Source organism: Bacillus rossius, chromosome 1 (genome assembly GCF_032445375.1).
Source record: "Bacillus rossius redtenbacheri isolate Brsri chromosome 1, Brsri_v3, whole genome shotgun sequence".
Taxonomy (NCBI): domain Eukaryota; kingdom Metazoa; phylum Arthropoda; class Insecta; order Phasmatodea; family Bacillidae; genus Bacillus; species Bacillus rossius.
In genome coordinates this window covers 132,739,018-132,753,893 of record NC_086330.1, presented here as the reverse complement: position 1 = coordinate 132,753,893, position 14,876 = coordinate 132,739,018, and the positions used below count along the sequence as shown (strand labels likewise).

Here is a 14,876-nt window from a genome sequence, read left to right as displayed (position 1 = left end):
AATGTTAAGCGTGAATAAAATAAATAAACCGATTTCTATAAAGTGTAGAAATTACCTTTATACTTCAAAATACTCAGAATAGGTTTCATGTGGGTTGGTTCCTTTTTGCATAACTACGTCCATTTGATCTTCAGAAAAGATAGAAACACTCAACTCAGTAAGAAGAAAATAGGTGGTGGTGTGTTAATTGCAGTTAAAAAACAAAAGTTTATTTCTGTTCATCCAATTGAAAACCATGATTTCCCCGAGATTGAAAGTGTTTGGTTAAAAATTAAAATTGCAAATAACAATTATCTAACGTTATGTAACATCTATCTACCCCCTGATACCGCTACAAATACATTATAGGCTTATTTTGAATCACTTGATGATAAACTAATTTCCAGTCCAGACAAATTATTCATTAATTTATTTATTAATGCTCCTAATATTGATTGGCTAAACAAATATACTATTAATGTTCTGAATTGTTCCTCTAAATCCAAGGCTAATCATTTACTTAATTTTGTTTCTAGCCTAAACCTTGATCAATGTAACAATACCCAACCTTCAAAAAATCTACTAGATCTTTGTCTAACGAATATACACCAATGCACTGTGACTAATGCTGAAGATGTATTGATCAAAGAATATGTATATCATCCACCATTGAATGTCATCCACCGTTGAATGTCATCTATCATTTGAAACTTCACCAAGTAATAACGTATCTTCTGTTTATAGAAATTACAAAGATGGAAATTTTCTTGGTCTCTATAATTCAATTGAAAATCGTGATTGAACAAATTTCTATAAATCTTCTGGTGTTAATGAACTTGTTGATCAGCTATCTAAATGTTTAACTGATAAAATTTATGTTTTCATTCCACTTACTACTAAAAATGTATCTAAATATCCTATGTGGTTTTCCAAAGAATTGATTAATTCCTTAAAATCCAAGAAACATTATCATAATCTTTACAAGAGAAATAACAACCTTTTTGACTACAATTATTTTTCTTATTATAGGAAACAAGTAAAAATCCTAATAAAACAGGATAATTTAAATGGTTAAAAGTAACTAATAATAACATTAAGAGTAATCCCAAAAAATTTTGGCACTACGTAAAATTAATGAAAGATGGTTATTGTGATCAGTACTCTTTAAAAATCAATGATGTTATATGTAATGATCCTTCTGTGTTGTCCAGTGTTTTTGCTAAATATTTTTCTAGTGTATATGAGTCTGCTAATTGTAACCCACCAATTTCTATTACTGATATGGGCTTCAATTCTATACCTTTACCAACCATTTCTGAAAGTCTTGTCCTATGGGGAATTAAGGTCCTAAAAACCTCTAGATCAACAGGACCTGATGGCATTAAAAATTTTATTTTGAAAGGTTGCTCCCATTTACTAGCACCTTTACTACAACATAGTTTTAATACCAGTTTAAAATCACAAGTGTTTCCCGATAAATGGAAAATAGCCAATGTAACACCTATCCATAAAAATGGTTCAAAAATTGTTTCTAATTATCGTCCAATATCTCTACTTAATTGTTTCTTCAAAGTTTTTGAAAAAATTATGTCCAAATTTTTAAATTTTCATATCAGTAACAGATTATCTAGCAGTCAACATGGCTTCAGAAGAGGAATGTCTACAGCTACTAACTTAATTACATTTCTTAATCCTATATATAATGAAGTAATTAATAGGGGACAGGTAGACACCTGCTATTTTGATTTGGCCAAAGCCTTTGACACTGTTAACCACTCTTTATTACTTGGAAAGTTATCTCAGTATGGTTTATGTAATAATTATATAAATTGGTTTTCCAGTTATTTGACCAATAGAAGTTTTTTTGTATCAATAAATACGAGGGTTATTTTTTTTTCAACCTCCGATCGGCTGTAATAAAAAAACGGAAATGAATTGGGAAATTATTTTAATGTCAAAAGAAACGTACATCTTTACTCTATTTTTCCACATAATCACCGTGCAGATTGAGGCATTTGCAGGGTGGCCACCGACCCGGGAAAAACCGGGAAACCTGGAAAAAGTCTGGAATTGGAAAGGACCCGGGAAAAATCTGGAAATAATCTTGAATTTTACTAGTCATTAGGGAAAAGTTCGTTTGTGTGCCCCGCTTTTACACGCAGCGTCTGACTTGCAAGAAACTGCGTCGGCTTTAGTTTCGAATTTAATTAATTTTTCAGCTGTTTATTTACTATATCTATGTGTTTTACGACTTAACGGGAAGTCAAAACATTCATTTTACGTATTTGAAGACGTTCGTGTTTTCGTACCTGTACTTGTTCTAAATGACTAGGGATGGGTAGTTCGCGAACTACCAGTTCATTTGGAACTGTTCTGACGAGCGAACTAGGTGACTAGTTCGCTGTTACCAAAAACAATCGTTCTTTCGTTCTTTGCGTGTTTCTCTTCTCCTACTCTGTTTGGTCCTTACTGCGCATGCGCGAAAGATCCCTAGGTGACTAGTTCGCTGTTACCAAAAACAATCGTTCTTTCGTTCTTTGCGTGTTTCTCGTCTCCTACTCTGTTTGGTACTTACTGCGCATGCGCGAAAGATCCTCCCCCCCCCTCCCCCCCCCCCCCCCCCCCCCAAATCAACCACTGTCACCCAATATGCCACGTCTTTCTTGCTTTCTTCCCTCTCTTACGTTTGTTCTTTATTTAGTCTCATCCCCCCCCTTACCAATATTTCCCCATCGCTTCGTCAGTTCCAAGCAGAGACGTTCCAAGAACTGATCTGAACTACGAAGACCGAAGAGAAAGGGAGTACATATACACACTGAACTAGCTAGTTCAAAGACATAGATAGTTCACACAGTAAGTTTATTTAATTGCGTAGTTAGGCTGTCGGTCATTATTTTCGTTTCGTTCTTTCTTGCGCAATGATGTATCATTTGACGATCGTGAACTCTTAATTTTTATCTAATATTCTTTAGACATTTACATTACATATTGGCATTAAAAAACGTGTCACGTAAATAAGTGTAATTACGACAAATTTCAGATAGCCTATACAATCTGAAATTAAACTTTAATATGTAACACATAGACCACACATTACAAAACTACACTAAAATTTAAAGAAACATAATAAAACTTACCTAATACGAAAAAAAATCAGCTTAGGTTTTCACAGATGAGAAAACACTATACCATTATTTTGTTTTGTACACATGTCATGTGAAAATAAGCACTTTACTCGCAGAAAATAAATTGATACACATTCAAAAATGTATGAAGCGTGTGAAAGAAAAACAATATGATAGTCGCTCATTTGTAATGGGAGATATTGTTTACAAGCATCGGATTACTGTGTGCCTCTTTTATTTATAGAAAAAGAAATGCCCATAAAACAAAAAGTCTGTAACGATTGTGTTGGTGTCATGTATGGAATATTTTGTTTAAACATTGGAAACCGCGATACAGTCCCCGACCGATGTAGTTCAATAGAACGGTTCCTAAAGAACTAGTCTTTGAAGTGACTAGTTCCGAACGAACTAGTTCTTTCCAAAGAACTATATTTCCCATCCCTATAAATGACTAACGAAAAAAAAAAAAAAAAATACTTTACCCAGGTCTACCACCATAAACATCGTTTCTAACAGTAATACGCTCCACGAATGCGTGGGTAATACAATGGTAGTACATGAGTTTGAATTCAGCAGTTGGTTGCAATGATCGGTCGTAGGAACCAATGACAAAAATTATATGCGTTCTTATATTCTTATTGGCGTATTGCGCAGTTTTTTCGTTTGTGAGGTATGAGGAGGGTTTAGAAGATGGCGATGGTGCGTCGATTGTTTAGCGGAACACGAACGTGAATAATTTTTTGTTTGTAGTTTTTGGAAGCATGAGTATCTTGTAGCAGTGAATGCAGGAGGGAGGTTAGGATCATGTCAACGAGATATTCCTGTCGCTATGAGGTGGAGTTTCCGTGGGCCACCGAGGACCCTAAAGACAAAGGTAGCGCAAAGTGCAAGATCTGTGCGAAAAGTTTTAAGTTAGATACTATGGGCAGAGGTGCCTTTTTAAGCCACGCCAAATCGAAATTTCACCAAAATGCGAAGTCATGCCAAGATAGAAATATGTACGTTACTGCATTTTTTTCCACTCATCCTGGTCAACACCATGAAGCTAACCTAAGATTCACACTTCAAACGAAGTTTTCCTGCTCTTAAAGAATCCCAAAATTTCAAGATTATTTGTAGTGCTGTAAAGGATGAGATGATGGGTGCCAAACTGGCCTTTTTCACTGCTGGAGCATCACTTGTAGAACCCTTTCTACGAGAATTTCAGAGTGATGACCCAATGGCACCATTCTTGCATCAAGAACTTCAGGCACTCACAACCACTGTGCTTAAGAGAGTTGTTAGAAAAGAGGTTATCGAAAGTGCTCAATCAATTACAAACATTGACTTGTCGAAAAATGAAAACCTTCTGCTGGCAAATCAGGTGGACATTGGTTTTGCAGCTACAGATGCTCTGAAGAAGGTACATACGAGGTCAGCTTGCTGAGAAGGTTGTGCTACAATTTAAAAATGACTGTAGATCATTTTATGTTGGCTTCCTTCAAAAGGTTCTGCAGCGTTCTCCACTTGCATATAGTCTTACTAGACAAATCTCCTGTATCAACCCTGAGTTGATACGTAGTAAACCAAACCTTGCTGAGAAAAGAATTAAAGCATGCTTGGAACTTCTAGTTGAAAAGCAACAGATCCCGGGGTCCACCGCTGACAAGATTCTGCAAGAATACCAAGAATTTATCCAGATAGCTTCCGTGGGAGAAGCCATGAAGTCTTATCATCGCCAGAATCAGCGTCTAGATTTGTTCTACGTGCAGGTTATGGTGGAATCTGGCAAATCATTTCCAAGTTTACTACTATTTATCAAGCATTTGCTTATTCTTTCCCATGGAAATGCTGCTTTGGAACGTGGTTTTTCCGTAAATTCGGATTGTCTGGTTGAAAATCAAACTGAGGATGGTCTTATTGCACAAAGAATTGTGTATGATGCTGTCATGAATTCTAAGGGTGTGCAACATGTGCAAATTACTAAATCGCTTATCCACTATGCAAGGAATTCTTGTGCGCGTTATAAGGAGCATCTGGAGAGTAAAAGAAAGAAGGTAGAGGCTGAAAAAAGTGAAAGGGACAAGAAAAGAGAAGCTCAAAAAAATCTAAGGGAACTGGAGGCAAAAAAGGCGAAAATAATGAATGATGCCTTAAAAGAGGCAGCCCTCATTGATGAAGAAATAAAAAAACTTTAAATGGTTCATGTGTGTGGAAAAGTGAGAATTTTTGTATCAGCGATTTTTATTTAAATAAAATAACACTTTATATCAAGAACACTTCAAAATACTTCAAAATGTTTTTGTAATTTGTTCACTGATTGGTGAGTATTCTTGGTTTTAATAAATTCTTAAAGTGATTATTGTTATAGTGTCCTTGATGTCGGTAAACAACATTAATCAAAACAATTGAAAAACTATTTCAAAATATATTTTTTTGCCACATATATGTCAATTTTTTTAAACCTGGAAAATCTTAAGAAAACCTGGAAAAATCTGGAAAAAGTCTGGAATTTGGTTTTAATAATAGAGTGGCCACCCTGCATTTGTCGTACCGATGCACCAGCTTTCCAATACCCTCTGCATAAAATTATGCCTCCTGCCTATTCAGCCACGTTTTAACAGTGCCCTGCAGTATGATTACAGTTTCATTTCTCCATGGCATGCCCATTAATCGATACCCTAATCGCTCGTACACGAATCGACACGTCTCCTAGTGTTTACACCCTTCCACCAACCACAACAACTCCTTGCAAGATTTCGATGAGAAGTGTTTGATCACCCTCCTTACAGTCCAGATTTGGCACCGAGTGACTATCACCTTTTCCCCACGTTGAAAAAGTGGCTTGGAGGACGACGCTTCAACACCAATGATGAACTGCAGAGCACTGTTAAAACGTGGCTGAATAGGCAGGAGGCATCGTTTTATGCAGAGGGTATTGGAAAGCTGGTGCATCGGTACGACAAATGCCTCAATCTGCTTGGTGATTATGTGGAAAAATAGAGTAAAGATGTACGTTTCTTTTGACATTAAAATAATTTCCCAAATCATTCCCGTTTTTTTATTACAGCCAATCGGAGGTTGAAAAAATTAACCCTCGTAATAATTCCTCTCTTTTCAATGCTAGTTCTGGAGTTCCTCCATGTGGCACTTTATCTCTTCTTTTCAATATCTTTATCAATGATATCACCAGTGTCTTAAATCACTGCACCGAAGTCCTTTTTCCTGATGATTTTAAAATTTACAGGAAAATTAGTACAGTACACTCCCTATTTAACGCGGTTGTCGGGGGACATAACTTTTACCCGCGTTGTTGCATAACCGCGATGTTTCGATGTTACCAAGGTCAAAAGGCATAAAACACCGCCTGTGTTCTAATAGGTCGGCAAGCACGCACAGTGCGGACTTTGCATCCGCAGTTTTCACTAAACGCGGGTGAAAAAATAAAAATAATAAATTTTAAAGATAAATATTAAATGTTGAATTTTATTTTTTATTTTTCCGCATGCCGCGCACAGTTTGTCGCACGGCCTACGAGCGCGCCACACGCCGCCATACACACGTGCGGCACACAAGCTGCTGCCAGTCTCGTGGTGTCAGCCACAGTATCTGCTTCGTCTAAGTGTCCGTAACAAAGTAAGTGCAGTGTGTGCGATTACACACGATTCTGTGGTCAAAGTCTTCTAAATAGAAAGGCCATAGTAATACTTCAAACCGAATATGAATCGCAAAGTACCGAGTTTGATTGACAAAATAAAAATTCTAGATTTACGTACTTACAGATAGCGTGTCTTTTGCAGAAGTATGCAGCAGATACGTGAAAAACGATTCTAGCATTCGTACAATATAAAATAAAGAATCGTCTATCGTGTAAAGTGGTTAAACTTTGTTATCCATGCTTACAGTAAATTATAAATGGTCACATGTGGGATACAAAAATTGCGCCAAAATAATTTTAGCGCAATCAGTGGCGCCGTATTAAAAAGTCTGTTAAACGTTGTCTTTACTTATTCCATCAAACGCTGTGTCGAGTTGCTGAGTGTGTGTGGCTCGGATCGGCAAGTGTTATATTCCCCAGCCTCTGGTTAAAGGTCGGGAGGCCGCTACACATAAACATTTCCGGGGCTTGTTTACTACCTCACGGCAAAAGTGGTACAGTATGGTTCACGTAAGTATTGAACCACTGGGAATTCCTCGGCAAAGATTAAAAATACGCTAGCTGATTTACTTTACTATTTAATGTTAAAACATTATACCAAAGTAAAAAGATGAACGTGTATAATACAACGAATAATATTACGTCTGTAGGTTCAAGTTGTAACAAAACATTTATATGTCTCCGCTTGTCAACACACGTGACCACGAGAAGTGTGCAGACGGAAATGAGTGAACTACTCAAGGTCACCATACTTCCCCCCTTTCGGCTTAATCGCCCCTCTCATCACTGGCGCTTATATTCCACTCCTCCCATCTACCCGGGTGTCTTGGTCGCATATTCTCGGCTCGCCTCTCCCCTCCCAGCGCTGGCCGTCAACCAAACCTATCCAAAATCAATCCCCAGCCGAGTCACGCTGGATAATGTCGCTGGACGGTGGGCTTTATCGGGTCCCCTTTCCGATGCTTTATTTGTGGGTTAAAAAAAAATGTTAAGAACTAGTGTTTCAGAAAATAACACTGGGCTGGATTGGACCATAATTTGAAAACACTACAAGATAGAGGAATAATGAACGGAGATATCTTGTTTAGAATTTCACTGCGGACATTTTCTACGCCTAGGATTTTTTCTTCCCGATGCTTTCCCCCTTTCAGCTGTCACATTTGTCACTCTTTAAACTTGAGGGGGATGTCCTGACTTCTGCTTCCCGTCTCCCTTTGTTTGTTTCCACCCGCCAACGCACCAACGCACGGCAGGCGCCTGGCGAGTGACGTGTCTATCGTCCCCCTTTCAGCTGTCACATTTGTCACTCTTTAAACTTGAGGGGGATGTCCTGACTTCTGCTTCCCGTCTCCCTTTGTTTGTTTCCACCCGCCAACGCACCAACGCACGGCAGGCGCCTGGCGAGTGACGTGTCTGGCTGGCATTCGGCTGGACGAAGTGGGATGAGTTGGGGGGGGGGGGGGGGGGTTGGGGGCTACCCAAAATTGATGTGTGCAAGTTCAGCACGATCTTATCTTTCTCTCTTCGGCTGTTGTAAATGACCGTGAACTAATGGCTAGGCAGTGCCGTATTTTTTTAAGCCCAGACTAATTCGAAGACGGTCCTTACCTTGAACGGATTATCCGGGTTTATTACTTTTTTTACAGGATTTTAACTATCCGGGCATCGGCGGGTCCCAATTAACACGAATAATGGAGAGTTTAATATTTTTTATCCATCTGCTGCCAAGGCGCAGTAAGCCTCGGTAGACGTTACGTCACATGACCTTGGCCTTAACCCAGCTGCACGCCGGTGTCTGAGAAGCTTGACAAGACCTTCTGGGCTTTTAATCGCTAGTCCGTGAAATTCGGTAATCCGTGATTATCTCGGTCCCGACCATCACGAATTAACGAGGTTCTACTGTGTTATTAGTATTATTATTAATTTCTGATTGGGGGACATGGTTTGACCCGCGATATACCCGATTCCGCGATCTATCGGGGCGCGGTATACCGGGAGTTTACTGTACTCCCAAAGATTGCTTATTATTACAACTTGACATTAAAAAAATTAATGATTGGTGCATGCATAATTTAGTTAGACTCATAATATAAATAGTTAACATGCTTATGAAAAAATAACTTGGAATATAGGAAGATTACAAGATCTTTTATTAAGGTAGTTCTAACAATTTGAGAGTTCAACAAATTATAGTCGTACTTAAGTGGATAACATTTCCTAGTAAAGGATATTATCTTAGTTTTTGCCTTATTACTACCCGAAGAACTTTGACCCTAATTAAATTCATCACTCGTTATGCAACTAATCCAAATTATATTCTTTCTCTCTATTTTTCATTAGTTAGATCTAAATTAGAATATTGCTCTATTATTTGGAACAACATAAAGATGACTGATGGTAACAAAAGTGAAAGCATTAAAAATAAAGTAATTGAATTAATTGATCTAAAGAGGTTCCCTGATCCTATATTTACACCTCTCTTTGTTCGTAGAGACCATTTGGATGCCCTGTTTATTCCAAATTGCTACAACTCTAAAATTCAATGTAATTTTGTCCTTGATAACTCTGGCTTGAGAGTACCTCAATTTAATAGTTGCTTAAAATCCCCTTTATGTACAATTAATAATAATAATGAAATTATCTATAGAATGATTTCTAATTACAATAAATTAGGTTTGTAATTCTTGTAGGTGAATTATTTGGCATTTGTAAAATAAAGTCATGCAATCTAGTATTTTATATTGTTATAAACTTAGTTAATAATTATAACAGAGATTTTTTTTATTTATATATATACATACATATATATTCTTTTTTTTTTGTATAATTTTGTGTTTCTGTAGTTATTGGTGTTTATTGTACCAGAGGTTGGACCTGGATGCTTCTGCTGTGAGCCGTGAAAGACGATGAGATGAGGATGGAGTACTATTGACGGAATGAATGGGTGGAGGAAACGGGAGTACTCAGACAAAACAGACATGCTCACTGCAATGACCACCACGTTCCCCACATGCATAAAGTCTGGTTGTGACCCTGCCAGGAATTAAATCCATATCACCTCGGAGGGAGGCAAGGGACATGAAATCTCAATCATGTTTTTCCTAGATAGTATTGAGTAGCTCATGTATAGCATTTGACTGTTTAATAAAACAGTTAAGTTTACAGAAAATTACCTGTAAAATTATATTATACAGGATAAGCACAAAAGAAGTATACAAAATCAAAAATTCATAAAATTTAAACGGTACAACATACAGGCTTCGAACCTTATATAGTTCATAGAGAATCTCTGGAAGTTTTTTTAACATATTACAGAGACTCTATGCGTGCTCCTCTTGTCTCATGGCAAACGTCGAGACGATATTCAAACTCATCCCACACCCTGCACAACATGTCGGTAGTGATGGACTCTACAGCAACTGCAATTCGCTGTCTTAGCTGTGGCAAGGATTGTGGTAGGGGCGGGACAAACACTATGTCTTTGATGTAACCCCACAAGAGGGAATCACAAGGGGTTAGGTCTGGTGATCGTGGTGGCCACCTGCACCACACCTCATCACCAGCACCTGCTCGACCGAGCTATCGCCCAGGCAGATGTGTGTTGAGGTGTTCCCGTACAGCCAGGTGGAAGTGTGGAGGTGCACCATCTTCTTGAAAGATAAAGTTGTCGGAGTCGTCTTGCAATTGAGGCAGCAACCACAAAGAAAGCATGTTGAGGTATGTAGTGCCTTTGACAGTTTTCTCCAAGAAAAAGAAGGGGCCGTAAATCTTCTCCCTCGACACTGTGCAGAAGACATTGACCTTTGGCGAATATCATTCATGTGTGATGGTTTCATGGGGGTGTTGTGTTCCCCAAACATGAACATTGTGACGATTAACTCTACCATTTGTGTGAAATGTTGCTTCATCTCTAAAAATTAACCTCTTTGATAGGTTTTCGTCATTCTCCATTCTTGCCAACATTTCGATGCAGAATTCCGATCGTGCTGCATAATTGATGTGAGTGAGTGCCTGCACCATCTGCAATCTGTAAGGTTTCATGCGCAAGAGTTTACGTAAGATTTTGGAAATTGTTGTTTGTTGGATCTGCAGCTCACGACTTGCGCGACGTGTTGCAGGAACACGATCCACAGCTTGCTCTGGCGCAGGAGGGCGACCAGGACTCTTGCCTTTGAAAATGCAGCCGTTCTCTTCAAAGTTTTTGTACCAGGTTGATATGGATACTCTGGTGGGTGCATCTATACGTCAAAAAAAACTTCCAGAGATTCTCTATGAACTATATAAGGTTTGAAGCCCGTATGTTGTACTGTTTAAATTTAATGAATTTTTGAATTTGTATACTTCTTTTGTGCTCACCTTGTATACTAGCTTGCAAAAAAATAATTGCAAAAGATTTATGAAATTACGTAGTCAAATTTGAATTGCAGCATCGGCCCTGGAAAATCCAGAGAGCACCATGATATTTTACATCATGCTGCGTGGCGTGGACCGCTTCTACGCCGAGTACAACATGTACCCGGGAGAGTTCGACAACCAAGTGGAGCCTGACATTGCCAAGTTGAAGGTAACATAGCCAGCAGGTTTGTATGAACTGTGCTGCTTGGGTGGTGGTCTGGTCCATAACAGGTTTCAGTGAATGGTCTTTCATAAAGATAAGTTGAGACTCGAGCCAAGTCAAGCGAGCAGCTTCAGCTCAACTCTGCTTGAAATTCGAGTTCATCGTACTCGACTGAACGAGACTCTATACATATTAGGCATGTGCAATGAATTTCAAATCATGTACAACTTCAATTGAATTATTTTGTTTTGAAAATTTTTATTTAAGTTCTTACTATTTATGCTATTTTCTGCAATTATGGTGTATTTTACGTAGTAATAATAATAATACAGGAAAAAATTGTACAATAAAACCTTTTTGTTGCGACCCCATTTATTTCGACCACCTCTCTATTACAACCCAATTTCGAGGAACCGTTAAAAATTTCCGAAAATCCGAAGAAAATCAGACAGAAAATAAGTTTCTTGTGGTGAGTAGTGTGTTACTGCGTTTCTCTTGCCGAGTGCTGTACTGCGCTAGGCAGCGCATATCTAAAAATAGATACCACTTCCTGTCGACCGCTGTCAGTGCTTAACAACCCCCATTCTACGTCCCTTTGCCGGCAGGGTACAGATAAAGGTTTTTGTGGCAACGTGTTTACATTTAGCTTTTTGCGAGTGTCTAGTGTGGTATGCAGTTAAGGCAAAGAAAGCTACCTGCTGGATTTCTCTTGATTTTGATTACCATCGGTTGACAATACACAGCGACCGACTGGATGCACGCCCGCCTCGACTTGTTTTAACTGCCGCAGCGATGTTTATTTTGACAGCTCAAGCAATTATCTTTTCCCGTGGGTTGATAGAAAAAGGTCGCTTCACCCAGCATAAAAAAATAAGCTACGCCACTTATTGCCCACGCAGGAAACTCACTGGCTGCCGTCTGTCTCCCTCGCATTTATCTTTCTTCTAACATTCCACGTCTCACCTCTTGCGCGAGCAATAACGAAGCGACCACGCATTGGGCCGTTTTATGCTTTGTTTGGTGACAGCAGCTTGATTTTATTTGGTATATTCCTTTTCATAGGACCCTTGCTATTAAAATACATTTATATTTAAGTTTGAAAGCTTGTAAATTCCTTGCCAGAGATGACTGAACTCGAACTTGGTGTGAAAAGAGACATTTATGACCCCTCCCTCGCCGCTTTAGTACCCCATTCATAATAGCCCAATTTTACGGGAGAAGGGAGGGTGAAATGAGCATTTTCTCACTGAAGATTTTTCAAAAGGGGAGCGAAGTTGGGGTGTTATAAGGGAGGACACTAGATGGTTTGTGTGTCTGGGAGGGATGATGTTAACGAGAGGGGAGGGAGGGGTGAGCTTATGCGTCATGAAGCCGCTGCCGCCAGACAGCCGGGCGAGCTTCGTGTGCGCCCACTCGCGTTGCAGAATCTACAGCTGCCATATTTTTAAAGAAAATGTCCCATTATTTTTCTGTTATTCTTACATGAACATTATTAAAAGTATTAAAGCTGACACAAAAATACGCTGTGTGTTAAAATTAACAGATTTTAATGATCTTTCATTTTGTTTATTTTTGTTTTTCTTTCTTATGATTTTCACATTTTGGTCAGAATGTCCAATTTTTTGACGGTTCCCGAGAATGTATTCGTAAAATCACTGCTTAGTTAAATCCGGGGTTCGTGACATCGGGGCTCTAGTGTATTTAACTACGGAAAGCAGAAAATGTACATGTAAACTAACATATTTTCTTTAGAGGTGGCCTGTAGGGCGACGGACTTGTCATGAAGGTTGAAGTGGGTTTAAAGCAAAGCCGTCTAGCATTGTGAGTGACGTCCTGCCATTGTACGGCTGGTTAGCGAGTAGCGATAGCGGTTTTGGGGGGGGGGGGGGGGGTGAAATGAACTGAAAATTTTGGAAAACATCTATTACGACCCCCCCCCCCCCCCCCCCCTCTATTTCGACCCTATTCCTGGGAACCGTGAGGGGTCGTTTCAGAGAGGTTTGACTGTATCCCAATATTTATGTCTTAAAACACTAGAAATTGAAGCCATTTTGGAATTAAAGGCAAGCCGTGTGCCATAGATTTTTTTAACACAGCAAATACTACTTGATCAATTGATAGTATCAATGTTAACCACAAACGTACCAAAATTTATAGGATATATACTGTATCCTTAAGAGGCCACTCCACTGTTTCAGGGGCACTACGCAACCCACGTTAACTTCATAAGATTCAATGCTATTTTCATTTTGCTTGTAACTTATTAATTAATATAGATTTCGAAATGATGCTTGCTTGATATGTAAGACAACAATGCTCTTATCAAAGCACCTTTCTTCAAAAACGTGCATAAAATATGGTTCAAACCTAGACAATACACTTATGCATATTAGTAAAGATTAGTATGAAACCATAATTTATGCACGTTTTTGAAGAAAGGGGCTTTGATAGGAGCATCGTTGTCTTACTAATCAAGCAAGCATCATTTCGGAATCTATATTAGTTAATTAGTTACAAGCAAAATGAAAATAGCATTGCATCTTATGAAGTTAACGCGGGTTGCGTAGTGCCCCTGAAACACTGGAGTGGCCTCTTAAGGATTATCTTTACAAATTGTCGGGCAGCTTTCCTCTTTTTTTTAAAAGCAGTTAGAATGCATTTTCCATCTAGTTAATACCTTTTATTTTTGATATGATGTGATATTTAAAAATATGAATAATAATACTAGAGATAACCTTTCTCCCGGTTGTGTTTACACTTTTCATTTCAGTATTTTTATAGTTAAGCACTGTTCTTTAACATGTACAAGGAATGTTGTTAAAAATGGTGTATTAGGTTATTCAAATGTTATAAGGTGTTTTGTTAGGTTAGCTACATTAATAATATGTAACAAATATATAAATATTATGTAATAAATACATAAATATTGGGACTGACCTAACCTAACCAATTAATAAATTTTGTTATTATAACACTTAATAGAATAATTATCTTTATTATAATAAAATCAATGCTTTTTCAATTTGTAGTGTTTCTTTGACTTTCTCCCCATCAGAGGGGGGAGGGGTTAATGACCCTAAATTTCTAAAATTTTAAAAATGTATTCTCATTTAGTTTGGAGTGTTTGTGATCCAGTAGGTCGGGTTGTGGTGGAAAATGTCCCGTAACCCGCCTTGGAAGCGGATTTTAGGAAAACCCCATGCTTAGTTAATGTTTTTGTAATATAAAGAATATGTATATCTGTCGAGTTTCAATCCTGTAGACTTGAAAGATGGTCAAGATTTTATTTTTACCTATAACTAGCAAATTTAGATCAGTCTTCATTTAAATTAGTTTTTCAAAACCATAAATGTTTATTATTTAATTTCATAATGTTTAACTGGCAAGCTAAAACCATTGTTATCTTAATGGTTATTAGTAAATTAATTAATGTCTGCAGTTCTGTGGTAGTGCTAATGTGCTGTGGTAAACAATGAAGTACAAAATGGATAATGACAACTGTATCAAACAAGGTGACATTGTATTTTGAGACTAAAAGTAATCTTATAGTTTAATAAAAAAAACTTAAAATCCATGC

At 38.0% G+C, this 14,876-nt stretch overlaps 1 protein-coding gene across 3 annotated transcripts in view; it reads left to right on the top strand.

Annotated features, from left to right (window-relative positions):
• The window catches only part of LOC134546145 (NEDD8-activating enzyme E1 regulatory subunit), a 59,319-nt gene that overhangs the window by 17,573 nt on the left and 26,870 nt on the right, over window positions 1–14,876 (top strand). For 2 of the 3 annotated variants that reach the window (XM_063388697.1, XM_063388698.1), the window contains exon 8: window positions 11,169–11,305. In XM_063388697.1, coding sequence (XP_063244767.1) covers window positions 11,169–11,305 — 137 coding nt within the window. Of the gene's footprint in view, window positions 1–11,168; window positions 11,322–14,876 lie in introns of all 3 variants that reach the window. The other variant, XM_063388699.1, reaches the window with a different exon arrangement.